Source organism: Camellia sinensis, chromosome 14 (assembly GCF_055761805.1).
Source record: "Camellia sinensis isolate YWXY chromosome 14, ASM5576180v1, whole genome shotgun sequence".
Lineage (NCBI taxonomy): Eukaryota > Viridiplantae > Streptophyta > Magnoliopsida > Ericales > Theaceae > Camellia > Camellia sinensis.
The window spans coordinates 135,038,909-135,052,410 of record NC_138974.1 but is presented as its reverse complement, the minus strand read 5'-3'; the positions used below and the strand labels follow the sequence as shown (position 1 = coordinate 135,052,410).

At 33.7% G+C, this 13,502-nt stretch overlaps 1 protein-coding gene across 2 annotated transcripts; it reads left to right on the top strand.

Moving 5' to 3' along the window:
- Positions 1 to 6,148: 6,148 nt before the first annotated feature.
- On the top strand, positions 6,149 to 13,502 carry LOC114262782 (protein FAR1-RELATED SEQUENCE 11). 2 transcript variants are annotated; one of them, XM_028203176.2, is made up of 7 exons: positions 6,149 to 6,611; positions 6,739 to 6,880; positions 8,373 to 9,380; positions 10,204 to 10,299; positions 10,385 to 10,828; positions 10,905 to 11,765; positions 12,766 to 13,502. In XM_028203176.2, the coding sequence occupies exons 3-6, from the start codon at positions 8,412 to 8,414 to the stop codon at positions 11,763 to 11,765; spliced, it is 2,370 nt and encodes a 789-aa protein (XP_028058977.2). In that variant the 5' UTR covers positions 6,149 to 6,611; positions 6,739 to 6,880; positions 8,373 to 8,411; the 3' UTR covers positions 12,766 to 13,502. The 2 variants fall into 2 exon arrangements, with proteins under 2 accessions (XP_028058977.2, XP_082760405.1); XM_082904279.1 differs by lacking the exon at positions 10,204 to 10,299.

Below are 13,502 nucleotides of genomic sequence, written 5' to 3'. Positions count from 1 at the left end.
TAATTACAGTAACCTCCCCTGCTTTACCTGACAATATCAAAATTCCCCCTTGCCGTCAAAAATTACTAAACGGTGTTACTTTTTCCTTAGAAAATTACCTTATTGCCCTTCCCTTGAAAATATTAAAAAATGTTTTTGGGTTGGAGGATAGGTTTGGAGTGTTTGAAACAGTATTTTTTGATTTATTTTTTTAAAATATTAAAAAATGTTTTTAAAAAAATTATTTTTTATTTTAAATATGTAATTTTTATTAAAATATTTTATTTTATTTTGTAAATATTTTAATATTTTAAACTCAAAACACAATTTCACACTCAAATCGTAACCAAACACATAACTCAAAACTCAATTCAAAAATTATTTTCAAACCTCATAACCAAACACATAACTCGACACTCCACACTATTTTCAAAACTCTACATTCAAATCGTAACCAAACGCAAAACAAAAAAATAAAATATTTATAAATATATTTATAAAATAAAATAAAATATTTAAAATAAAACTATATATTTAAAATAAAAATAAAAATTTTAAAATTTTTTAATATTTAAAAAATATATTTAAAATATTAAAAAAATACAACACATAGATGTATGAAATATAATGCACATTAAAATAAATAAATAAATATTTAAAATATAAAATATTTACCCTAAAAAAATAAATTCAAGAAATTATTTGTAATTGAATTGTGATTCTATGAGTTTTGAAAAGATTTTTGAAAATTTCTAATTGGAATTGTGTATTTGGTTAACACTATGAGTTTTGAAATTTTTTTTGAAAATTTGTATTTGCAATTGGAATTGTGATTCTAAAAGAGAACCAAACATGTTTCTAAAAAAAAAAAAATCGGAACATGTTTTTATTATTCAAAACTCAATTCAAAAATTATTTTCAAAACTCATAACCAAACACAAACTTAAAACTCAATTCAAAACTTTTTTCAAAACTCAAAACTCTTTCCAAAACCCAAAACCAAACTTTTTCAAAAACTCTATTTTAAAAGAAAAAAAAATTCAAAAAAAGTTTATTTTATTTTTTTAAATTATTTTTAAAATCATGATTTGAGTGTAGAAGCGTATTTTGAGTTATGAGTTTTGAAAAAAAAAAAAAATTGTTTGGTTATAAATTTTGAAATTTTTTGAATTTATTTTTTTAGGGTAAATATTTTATATTTTAAATATTTATTTATTTATTTTAATGTGCATTATATTTCATACATCTATGTGTTGTATTTTTTTTAATATTTTAAATATATTTTTTAAATATTAAAAACTTTTAAAATTTTTATTTTTATTTTAAATATATAGTTTTATTTTAAATATTTTATTTTATTTTATAAATATATTTATAAATATTTTATTTTTTTGTTATGCGTTTGGTTACGATTTGAATGTAGAGTTTTGAAAATAGTATGGAGTGTCGAGTTATATGTTTGGTTATGAGGTTTGAAAATAATTTTTGAATTGAGTTTTGAGTTATGTGTTTGGTTACGATTTGAGTGTAAAATTGTGTTTTGAGTTTAAAATATTAAAACTAAAATATTAAAATATTTACAAAATAAAATAAAATATTTAAATAAAAATTACATATTTAAAATAAAAAATATTTTTTTTTAAAACATTTTTTAATATTTTAAAAAAATAAATCAAAAAATACTGTTCCAAACACTTCAAACCTATCCTCCAATCCAAAAACATTTTTTAATATTTTCAAGGGAAGGGCAATAAGGTAATTTTCTAAGGAAAAAGTAACACCGTTTAGTGACTTTTGACGGCAGGGGGGAATTTTGATATTATCAGGTAAAGTAGGGGAGGTTACTGTAATTATTCAAACTACAAGAGAGGTCCCTGTATTTGTCAGAAACCTGAGGGGAGGTAAATGTAATTTACCCTAATTTTTACTATCATAATATGAGATTTTTTTTTGTTGATTGATAATAGCATTGTTGTTATATCTAATATTTGCTATTCAAACATAATTCACCATAAATGTGATGAAGATCCATCTAATATATGATTATGTTTGTACAAAATTTGAACAGCGAAAATTAAAAACTTTAACGAGAAATTGTTACTATTTTGCATTGGTTAACGAAGGTTTGACTGTAATGGCGCACAAGTTAGAATAATTTTAGAACTGTCACAATTTTGTTTGTTTTAATGGTCTTAATAAGTTTTAAATTTGACTTTTCTTAATTTTTTAAATCATCAAAAAAATTTAGATTTAAAATTATAAACTTATCAAGTCAAGATATAATTAAATATTTTATAAAGGGCTAGTTTGACAAGTCCAAAATAATTCAAAAAGTAAAAAAGTTATTATTATTCACAAATAAAAAATATTAAAAAAATATTTTATATATTTTTATAATATAAAAATTTGATGATGTTGTCAGCCGTACTTGTGAAGCAGGAATGACATTATACACTTTTTAGGCCAAAAAAAAATTACATAGGTAAAAGCACAAAGTTTGATGCTAATGTTGGATCCTTGGGGGCCCACTAATGGTTCTGTTTTGATAATTTGAACCGTCATATGTAGAACTCGTCGAGTAATGTATGCCTGTAAAAAATTACATTGATCGAATATCGTTAACTATATGATCAAATCAGTTTTGTATAAACAAAACGGATGGTATGATAGTTAACTGTTGAAAAAAACTAATCCGATCGTATAGCTATCGATATCCGATTAATGTGATTTTTTACAGGCATATAATACTCGACAAGTTATACATATTTAATGGTTCAGATTATTAAAATGAGACCCATGGTGGCCCCCACAGACCGACCATCACTGTCCAAACACTTTGTCCCAAAGGAGGCAATTATTTTCTGGATAAGACATGCTAGGCAGCAGGCCAGCCGTATAACCACTCATCTTTCTTTCATTGTACACTTTATTTATATAATTTTTTATTACACATTTTTTTGTAAAAAAGACAAAAAATTAACCAAAACTTCCATTTTTTTCCCCTCAACTTTTTAATTTAAAAAGACAAAAATTATACTTATTTAGGACACCCCAAACAATCCCAAAGTGTACAAAACATTTGATATGAGCATCATTTCAATCAGGTACACATTTTTGTCATTTTTTAACTATTTCTATACGACTGTTGATTTCAAAATTACAATTTCCTTTCAATTTTTGACAACACATCATCGTTAACTACATAGATACAAGAACAAACGAATGAAAAAAAGCTATCTTGATTTTCAACATAGTAGAGAACAACAAACTATGACATGAGCAGATTTACCGTGATTGCTTTATAGGATCTTGAGACATCAAAGTACAATGATAACGGGACTCTCTCTCTCTCTCTCTCTCTCAAAGTTTGTTTGGAATAATTTAAATAAATATATTTTTTAATTTTTTTACAAAAAAAATATAAAAAAATAGAGAAATAATATGATCTAAATAAATATACTTATTTAAATTAATATACTTATTTAATTTATGCCAAATAATACCTCAATGCAAGTTCCCTCTCATTTTTTCATTCTGATATTTTATTCTTTACTGTGGGAAACCAATTAAAGAAAGAATAATGCTTGGGACCCCCTTTTGGGGTCACCCCTCACCCCCCTTTGCCACGTGGTGGGTGGTGATTGGAGGAGTAGGAAAAAAAAGAAAAAAAAAAAAAATGTAACCAATGAAAGAGAGAGGGGGTCAAAGGGGGTGGAGGGAAAATGGGGGATGAATCATTGTTGTTAAAGAAAAGCTTCCCACTTTCTATGGAGGGCAGAACAGCCTATGTATAATGTACCTGCAACTGGCCTCCCTATCACTGCTCCCCAAACTTCTCTTTGCGATTAATATAAAGATTTTTTTGATCGATAAGAAGAATTTTTTTTTTATATTAATGATGAGAAGCAAATACATGAAGAGGTTCAGTAAGAGATAATGTTTGTTTTGCATATGTCACTTTGTGGTGAAAAAAGTTATAACTTTTATGATGAGAAAAGTTTTGAAAATAAGAAAATTATTTGCATTTGACGTGAAAAATAAGTTCATGAAATTTTTGATATTTTATTATTTAATTGAAATGAATTATTTTCTTATTTGTAAATTGATTCTCGTTGTATTAATTTTTAGTGTTTGAACTAAGCATAATAGACACATATATTATTAATTATGAAATTTGTTAATATTAAATTACATAACAAAATATTTTTCTAACAAGTTCATTAGTCACATTATGGAGAAATAAAAAATGTTTTCATTCCCAAAATTAAAATCTTGAATCTGTCTACATTTCAACATGCATGGCCACAAAAACAATAAAGATCAGCACTACTACTACTATTATTATTATTATTATTTTATTTTTTAAATTAGCAAAACCACTGTAGTGTGTTCAACATGCACATGTTTTGTCACGCCACTATTTTATTACTAATGATTTATTTTTCCTATTATCACACTTGCTTTTTGTTTAAAAAAAATTATTTAATCCATATCACTAATTGATACCTGTAAGAGGGGCTAATTTGATCCCACTAAAATTATTTAGGCCCAATAGCCCAAGATTAGTGAGCCCGAATTTATCGCAAGTCCAAGAATCGGTGGGCCTAGATTTATCGCCATCAAACGGATTGAATCGCTCTAAGCCTCGAAAGGGTTCGGATCCACGAACCTAGAGACTTACTCGGGCCCGGACTTGAAAGGGTATTAAGCAAGCCTAGAGATCCGAGGCACTCGGACTCGAAAGGATTCGGATCCACGAATCTAGAGATCCGAAGTACTTGGCTTCGAACGGATTCAGACGCAATCTAGAAGTCGCTCCGTTAATGAGTCTCAGAACACTTGCGGGCTCGGAGCTTTCCGGGATCTACGCACCAGAACCATGGGCGTAATGGAGTTCGAACAAAGGACCCGATCCCGAGGACGGTGAGTGGAGATAAATTCACTCTTCGGTTAAACTAGCCTATACCCGGGTCGAGGTGGCACGACCCCGGGGGGTCCATGAGACTCGGCAATATTTTGCGGCAGGACGTCCTCTGGGACTACCCCTGACCCTTTGGGATGATTGGGGATCATTGGTTAGGTGTGGCTAAGAAGAAGGGTTCGCCGAGGGATTGATCTCCTCTTCGGGGTTTTCTCATCCTCGGAGAGGTCACCTCCTCGGAGAGGTCACCTCCTCGGACAAGGTGGTTAGAGAGAATATCCCCCATGTGCCTTGCACATGGGCTCCATCCTACATCATGAGGTGCCTATAAATAGCACCCACCCATAGCTTTACAAGGGATGAATTTTGGAGATTTTTGAACACTTGGGAAAGAACTAATTTCCCTTCTCCATTATCAACCTTGAGAGTGAAAGTGGGAGATCCATGGGAGAGCCTTGCCATTATTCTATTCTCTAGCCATTTTGCCTTCTTCTTCACCCAATCTCTTATCTCCATCATCTCCTTTGTTGTTGTGTTCCTAAATTGAGATTATTGAAGAATCTAAGCCTCTCATCATATTCTAGGGAATTCGAAGTTGTTCTTCAAGGATCTTCGAAGATCTTCGAATTTTCCAACTCTTTTCTTGAACCCTCTCCTACAATACCAGAGCATATTCATTAGAGATGTTGAAAAATAATGTATTATATTAACATGTTAACACAGGCTAAAATCCACACCCCACCCAATAAACTGCTTACTCCTTGCTTAATGTCTATATGTGTGCTTCAATTAACTAGCTAAACAACCCCTAATTAATTTTGAAATTGGGTTTAACTATTTTTTTTTTGAAAGATGTGAGGCAAAATAATATCATTTGAATCCACCATGGCTACTAGTTTAATGAATAATTATATTTTAATTAGCATGTATACTATAATAATCATATTTTGTACCATATTATATTTATCATTTCAGTGTATGAGATTAATAAATCCTATGACTGACAATTGTTACTAATACAATACAGTGGGACTGTTTGTTATAGTTTTTGCAAAAATAACTTTAAATAAGCTGATCATTTGAAAGCTGAGGTAGGAGTATTAACTTCTACTTTCTAATTATCAACTTTTAATTTTAAAAAAATTCTATCAAATAGGGCCAATATATCTTAACTTAAATGAAACAGGCCAAGCCGATTAAGTTTTGACCAATATTTAAATGTGGGTTATGTGAGACAATTGGGGTTGGGTTCAAAAGATATTTATGACAGAAGATAGCCCAATCCATTCAATTCGGGGCAAGCCCAACTTCCATTCCAACATCAGCCATACAACAACCACTATTATTACGGTTCGGGTCCCCCGAAACAGACGTCCAAGTCTAGGGCTCGTCTAGTCTAATTTACGCCACCTGGTAGACTAGAGGACGCACACTTGCAATGCCAGCCGTTTATTTCTTGGCGAAGTTCCCAGATCAACAACTGCCCTTAAAGCCAGCCATTGCACCACACCGATCCAACGGCTGATGGACTCGCCCCGTGCGCACGATAATTCCGTGTATCCAAGAGGCGCACGATAGTGTTCCTCCGTTATAAAAGAGTATCGTTCCCCATGGATGCGCGTTGTTCCTCCTTCCTCATCATTTTCAATCTTTCTTTCCCCATAGTTTTCTGTTGAAATTTCAACCTGTTTCTCTCGCTATTTGATTTGAGGTATGAATTGAATTGTAGTCCCTAATTTTCCTTTATTTTCTCGTCAATACATTTATTTAGTTTCCCGAGAAAATTCAGTGTCCTCATCGTAAAGCTGATTGATGAGCATTTGGTTCTCGTCTTTCAGGGTTAGGGCATATGGCGTTGCTTTTTCTGTTACGGAACTGTGATCTCACGACTTGTTGATTGATCTGAAACGATCCTTCTTCTTTGCGAAAATGTTTCCCAGATATGGTTTCAATGATCTGACCGAAATTGGCTCTTCTTAAGTAAGTTGATTTGATCGAATTGGTTCACACTCAGAGTTGTTTCAATGAGATATGAATTTTTCAGAGAAAAAGTGGGCTTAAAAGTATTTGAACACTATCAATTTTGATCCATTCAATTATCTGCGTATATAAGCTGCACATTTGATCCAATGAAACACATTGTCAATTTTTCTAGGTGTAAGCACTTGTGTGTTCTATGTTATTGTGTAATGGTTTTAAGACAAAAAAGACTAGACTATGGTCCTATTCCGGCATCATTTGGACAATCTCTTCAATTAGATAAAAGTGGGAACTTCTTTTAGATGGTTTGTCTGTCTTGTTTTATTTATTTATTTTCTTAGAAAAACAATTGTTAATGCCAGGACACATGAGTAGCACAAACACAGAAACATGACATGAAATGGACACACCATTGGTTTTTGAAAAACGCTACACATGACATGCGTGAACATGTTAAAATTTTACATTTTTACAAATTACTATTTGTGATATATAGTTTATTCAAAGATAATGAAACATTTGTAACATAACAAAAATTAAATATTTTAAAACTTGAACATTAAGATATCTTTCATGTAACAATTATATTTTAAATAATGCAAAATAATTATAGAATATTATAATTCACATGATGTATTTATCTTATAAATGTTTCAAAATATATTTAGAGTGCATAAGTTGTGTTCCAAAGAATGAACATTGTTGTTATGAAGGGATTCACTATACAGGACATCTTCAGAGGTTCAAAAAGTGTCACCAAGATGGCCTTCAAATAAGTATCCAATATTATCAATTTGATTATTTAATTAAGACACATTAAAGAAATGTCGTACACGATTTTAGGAGTGTCCAAAGAGTGTTTGTCTAACACGGGTGTTGGATATGGCGCACTTCCTTTGTAGAAGTGTCTGTGCTTCTTAGGTTTGTAGTAACTGAACTGCGATAGTGAACAGAAGAAATACAAGAACACACACATATTATGGCCCCATTTGGTTTAGCAAAAAAGCTACATTCACATCAATCAATCACTTTTTCGAAGTGTGGGGAAAGCTTCCAACTGCGTGTTACATATGTATGCATCTGTGGATGTCTTCCCTCAAAGGATATATATATATATAGAGAGAGAGAGACTATTGTTCAGCTTGGATTTTCTTGGATTTTTTCTCTTCTTTTTAACATTGAATTCAGATGTTGTTGTGAAAGATAATTACGTACAATGTTACATGATTTTGTCTTTGCTGAGGTGGTCAAATATAATCCTTATTCGACAGTACCAGCTGAAATATTCAGCTTTGCATATTCTTTCTTCTTCCTTTGGATTCCTACTGTTCGTAGAGATACTAGAGAATAGGTGTTGTGACATCATAAATAATCTATTTTTACCACTCTCAATTTGGCTTTATTTTTTTTAATCTTTATTTATTTATGATATGCTTCTTCTTCTTCTTATTTTTGGTGTATATGTGAGACTGACTGAACATTTGACTAGCAGGTACTCTGTCTGGAGTCTACTTTACTTCTCTTAGAAATAATGTCTGAATTAACAAATGTGGTGAAAGAAACTTCTGAAAATGGCACAGATTTATCTCCAGATGACATTGGTACTATTGAGGAAATGCCTGAGGATACTATTTTGTCGCGACAAACCTCTGTGAACCTTGTCCCATTTATTGGCCAGAGATTTGTTTCACAGGATGCTGCTTATGAATTTTATTGTAGTTTTGCAAAACAGTGTGGTTTTTCAATCAGACGGCATCGTACACGAGGGAAAGATGGTGTAGGTAGGGGAATTACAAGAAGGGATTTCACATGCCACCGTGGTGGCTATCCACAGCTAAAACCATCAGAGGACGGAAAGCTACAAAGAAATCGGAAATCGTCACGTTGTGGATGTCAGGCGTATATGCGAATTGTTAAAAGAGCAGATTTTGATGTTCCTGAATGGCGCATCACTGGTTTTAGCAATGTCCACAACCATGAACTCTTGAAGTCAAATGAGGTGCAGCTACTTCCTGCTTATTGCACCATGTCTGCAGATGACAAGAGTCGGATTTGCATGTTTGCAAAAGCAGGGATGTCGGTGCGACAAATGTTAAGATTAATGGAGTTAGAGAAGGGTGTCAAGCTAGGTTGTTTACCATTCACAGAAATAGATGTCAGGAACCTGTTACAATCTTTTAGAAATGTGGACAGAGATAATGATCCTATTGACCTTTTAAAAATGTGCAAGGACCAGAAGGATAAAGACCCCAACTTCAAATATAACTTCAAGATCGATGCCAACAACAGGTTGGAGCATATGGCCTGGTCATATTCTTCATCAGTTCAATCATATGAAGCTTTCGGAGATGCCGTGGTATTTGATACAACTCATCGCTTGGATGCCTATGACATGCTTGTAGGAATTTGGATTGGAGTGGATAATCACGGAATGCATTGTTTCTTTGGTTGTGTGCTTCTAAGGGATGAAAACATGCAATCTTTTTCCTGGGCATTAAAGGTTAGTAGCTATATGTGCATTTATGGTGGGTTTGCACACCTCCATTTTCATAGTTTATTTCTCCTATATAGTTCACATTGGACACTTGGATGCCTATGACATGTTTCTAGGAATTTGGATTGGAGTGGGTAATCGTGGAATGTATTGTTTCTTAGGTTGTGTGCTTCTAAGGGATGAAAATATGCGATCTTTTTTCTGGGCATTAAAGGTTAGGTTTGTAGCTATATATTTATGGTGGTTGTGGATATCTCCATTTTCATAGTTTAACTGTCCTATAATAAGCATGGGTGTCTTGGGAACAATTCTTGACCATTTGATCTGTTGTGCCCATTGGCCTTTACTAGGACAAGTTTACATCTTTATATATGCCTTGTGTCTCAGAATAAGAATAAAATCTCTAGAGGGTTATCTGGTTAAATACTAATGAGGCTACTGCATTAAAATGAGATTCATATCTTTTGCTCCTTGGCTTTTTCCTACAACTAAAACCTGCAGCATATGTTGACCAAAATTAAGTATTTTTGCAGCCACTGGAAACCTGTAGATTCTTTGTTTCTTTTGATTTTGCTCATTATAAGAATTCATTTGTTATCATGTTATGTTTGATCTACATGAGATTTTTAAAGTCTTTCTCATCTTCTTTTGGGAACTGATAACCACAACATCAATTGCTATACACATACCTTTGTTTTTAGTATTTGACAATTTTGTAAATTTTGATGCACAACCATTTTTCTTCCCCTTTGGAATGGTTCTTTACTATGACCTGGCCTTCTCAAATACATGTCATGTCTTTGATCCATAAACCCTGGAAATGGGAAAGCTATCAGTGGTTATGTTGCAACAATTATCTCTAGGCCCCATCAAGGAGATGATGCCATTGATGAGCTTTATTAGTGAAAGTTTAGGTTCTCAGATGGTAGGCCTTCCATACTACTTATCCAAAATTCTTTTATTTTTTTAATATCAGTCTTGGAACTGTTGGCTTTCGTTGTGTATGACAGACATTCGTGGGTTTTATGAATGGAAAGGCTCCAGAAACAATTTTAACCGACCAAAATGTGTGGCTCAAAGAAGCACTTGCAGCTGAAATGCCAAGAACCAAGCATGCCTTTTGCATTTGGCATATAATTTCAAAGTTTTCAGATTGGTTTTCTGTACTTCTTGGGTCTCAATATGATAAATGGAGAGCTGAATTCCATCGGCTCTATAATTTGCACTCAGTGGAGGATTTTGAAGTGGGGTGGAGGGAGATGGTTGATACAAATGGACTACATGGAAATAAGCACATTGTCAGCTTATATGCCCTGCGTACATTTTGGGCTCTACCTTTTTTGAGATGTTACTTCTTTGCAGGAATGACAAGTTCGTTTCAGTCAGACTCAATAAATGCTTATATCCAAAGGTTTTTGAGTGCACAATCTGCACTAGATAATTTTGTAGAGCAGGTATGAAAGTGTTAGTTTTTTTCTTTGATTCTTCATTATTTGTCATTTACTTGATACACGCACTTCTTTTCCCCAGCTGGCTACTGTTGTGGATGTTAAGGATGCTGGAGTAAAACACAAGATGCAACGGAAGGTCCAGAAACTCTCTCTCAAAACTGGTTCACCAATTGAGTCGCATGCTGCTACTGTTCTTACACCATATGCCTTTTGCAAACTACAAGAGGAACTTGTGTTGGCACCACAATATGCATCACTAATGATAGATGAAAGTTACTTTGTTGTGAGGCACCATACAGAGATAGATGGGGGTTGCAAAGTAATTTGGGTCCCGCATGATGAGTTCATTAGCTGTAGCTGCCATCAATTTGAGTTCTCAGGCATCCTGTGTAGACATGTTCTTCGTGTTTTATCAACAAACAATTGTTTTCATATTCCAGACCAATATCTACCCATCCGTTGGCGCGATGTTGCCTCATCAATGACAAAGTCAATCCAGGGTCCCACTTCAGGGGATCATGTAGTGAAAGTCCAGTTCTTGCATTCTGTTGTTTCAACACTACTTACAGAATCAACTGAGACAGAGGAACGCCTTGATGTTGCTTGTGACCAAATTGCTCTGGTGTTGTCTCGTATCAAGGAATTCCCTGGGCCATCACATGGTGCTGATGATATCTCCTATAACAGCCCATCTGATTCATTGATACTTCCGGAGGTTGAAGATTCTGATGGTATTGTTCAAAGTTTTACTGCTGGGAATCCTCATGAGTCATTAACTTTAGGAAAGCTGAAAGAGAGAAGATCAAGAGATCCGGCAGATATGTATAGGAAACGAAGGCGTTGCTCTGTGCCTTGTTGTGGGCAGTTTGGACATGATGCAGCTGATTGTCCAATGATGGGAGGTGATGATTTGAATGCTGATGGGCTAGGATTTTTGTAGGTAAACTTCTGGAATTGGCTAGATGTGTAAAGTTACAGCACTATGGTAGCCATGTCTATACACTAATATCAAAATATTTCCATCTTCAAATGCATTCCTTAAAGTGCCTCCTTCAATTTGCAGAATAGATACATATAGTATTTGTATGCATTAATGATTGCTTGGTATTAGTAGTAGTATTTTAATTAATGTCTTAGTTGGAAGAAGCTAAAAACTGATGCACGCGGTTACTAGTGGTTACCGGTTGCAAACAGTGGCTTTTAGTTCAGTATGGGCCCAAATCATCATAAACCTTGCAGTCTGGCAAGTGACTTTAAGTTTGTCAAGTTGATCAATTAATACGTTCGTGGAACAACAGAAGAAATTTGTTAGTTCTAATGCAATCTTTGCTTTACCTATTTTTATGTAATATATATCCTTCCTTGTGATTTGCTGGGTTAAGAGTACTGCATTAGGAAACTTATTTTCTTGATCTAACCTCTCTGTGGAGCTTCCTGTGTCTAGTATTTATTCACTCAGTTATTCATTTGCCTTAAGTTGCTAGGTTTGTGAACACTGGTTAGTGTAATGCTTTTGTCAGGTGTTAAATAGTAGGTTTCTTTTGTGATGTGGTTTTGCTCATCTAAGATATTACTGGAAGTTACATTTTGTATACCGGATTATAGAGTTTGGTTGATTATAGAGCATTCTCTCTCTCTCTCTCTCTCTCTCTCTCTCTCTCTCTCTCTCTCTCTCTCTCTCTCTCTCTCTCGGTTGCTTTGAAATGTATTCCTTTCCCCTGGTGGTGTAACTACTTTTGTTGTGGTCACATATCAAAATTCCTTATCTTGCTATAGTTTTCTTTTGCTTTCTTATGGATCAGCAAGGTAAAGGCCACTGAGGTAATTGTACTCTCAAAATGCTTGGTTGTAAAAGTGCTCCAAATGTTGGACAATATCATTTATCAAGAAAATGATTAGTTTCTGGAAACAACAACATTTTTGTAATTGTTATTATGCAGGTGGATTGGTTGTTGCCCTTGGAATGATGAAGCAACCTAGCATTTCGATATCTATATGCAATATGATGATTTTCTTCCTTCCGGTATATTTCTACCTGGCACAGGTAAGAGGATTTCTAGGTCTCCTGTTTGTTTGGTAGTATTGGTATATTTATGTTTTGTTTCGAAAGGAATGGTAGTAAGAACGAAATTCAAATATTGTACTATATACCTTTTCTATAACACTATTTATATGGCAAACATTAAGTAACATCCAATATTGAGAATTGGAACAGTGACTTTCCTCTAGTTATAGAAACCCTCTAGACAAACTATTCTTCTACTTTTCTGCTTCATCATCAGCTAAAGAGACTCTGCTCAGCCTGCTTGGTGATGTTCTTGCTGTGTCGTTGGTTCTGACCTTTCTACCTCCCGCCCGACGCCGGCTTGAGCCAAAAAGTGCTCGGTGCACTAGTGCTTTTCCCACATGGCATTGATCGGTTTCTTTGCTGTTTGACGATCTTTCGGCCAAGTAGTCTTGGCTGCTGCCACTATTGCTGCCTGAAATCTCGGCTTGTGCTTTGTGTGTAGCCATTTTTTTTTTTTTTTATATATATATATTTATTTATTTGTTTATATTGTGGGAAGTAGCCGAAGCTTGTGCCGAGGGAGAGAGAAAATGTAAGATATTTTAACAGACATGGCCACATGGGTGGCTGGATTTATATTGTTATATGAAAGGTTGGGGTTTCATTGGA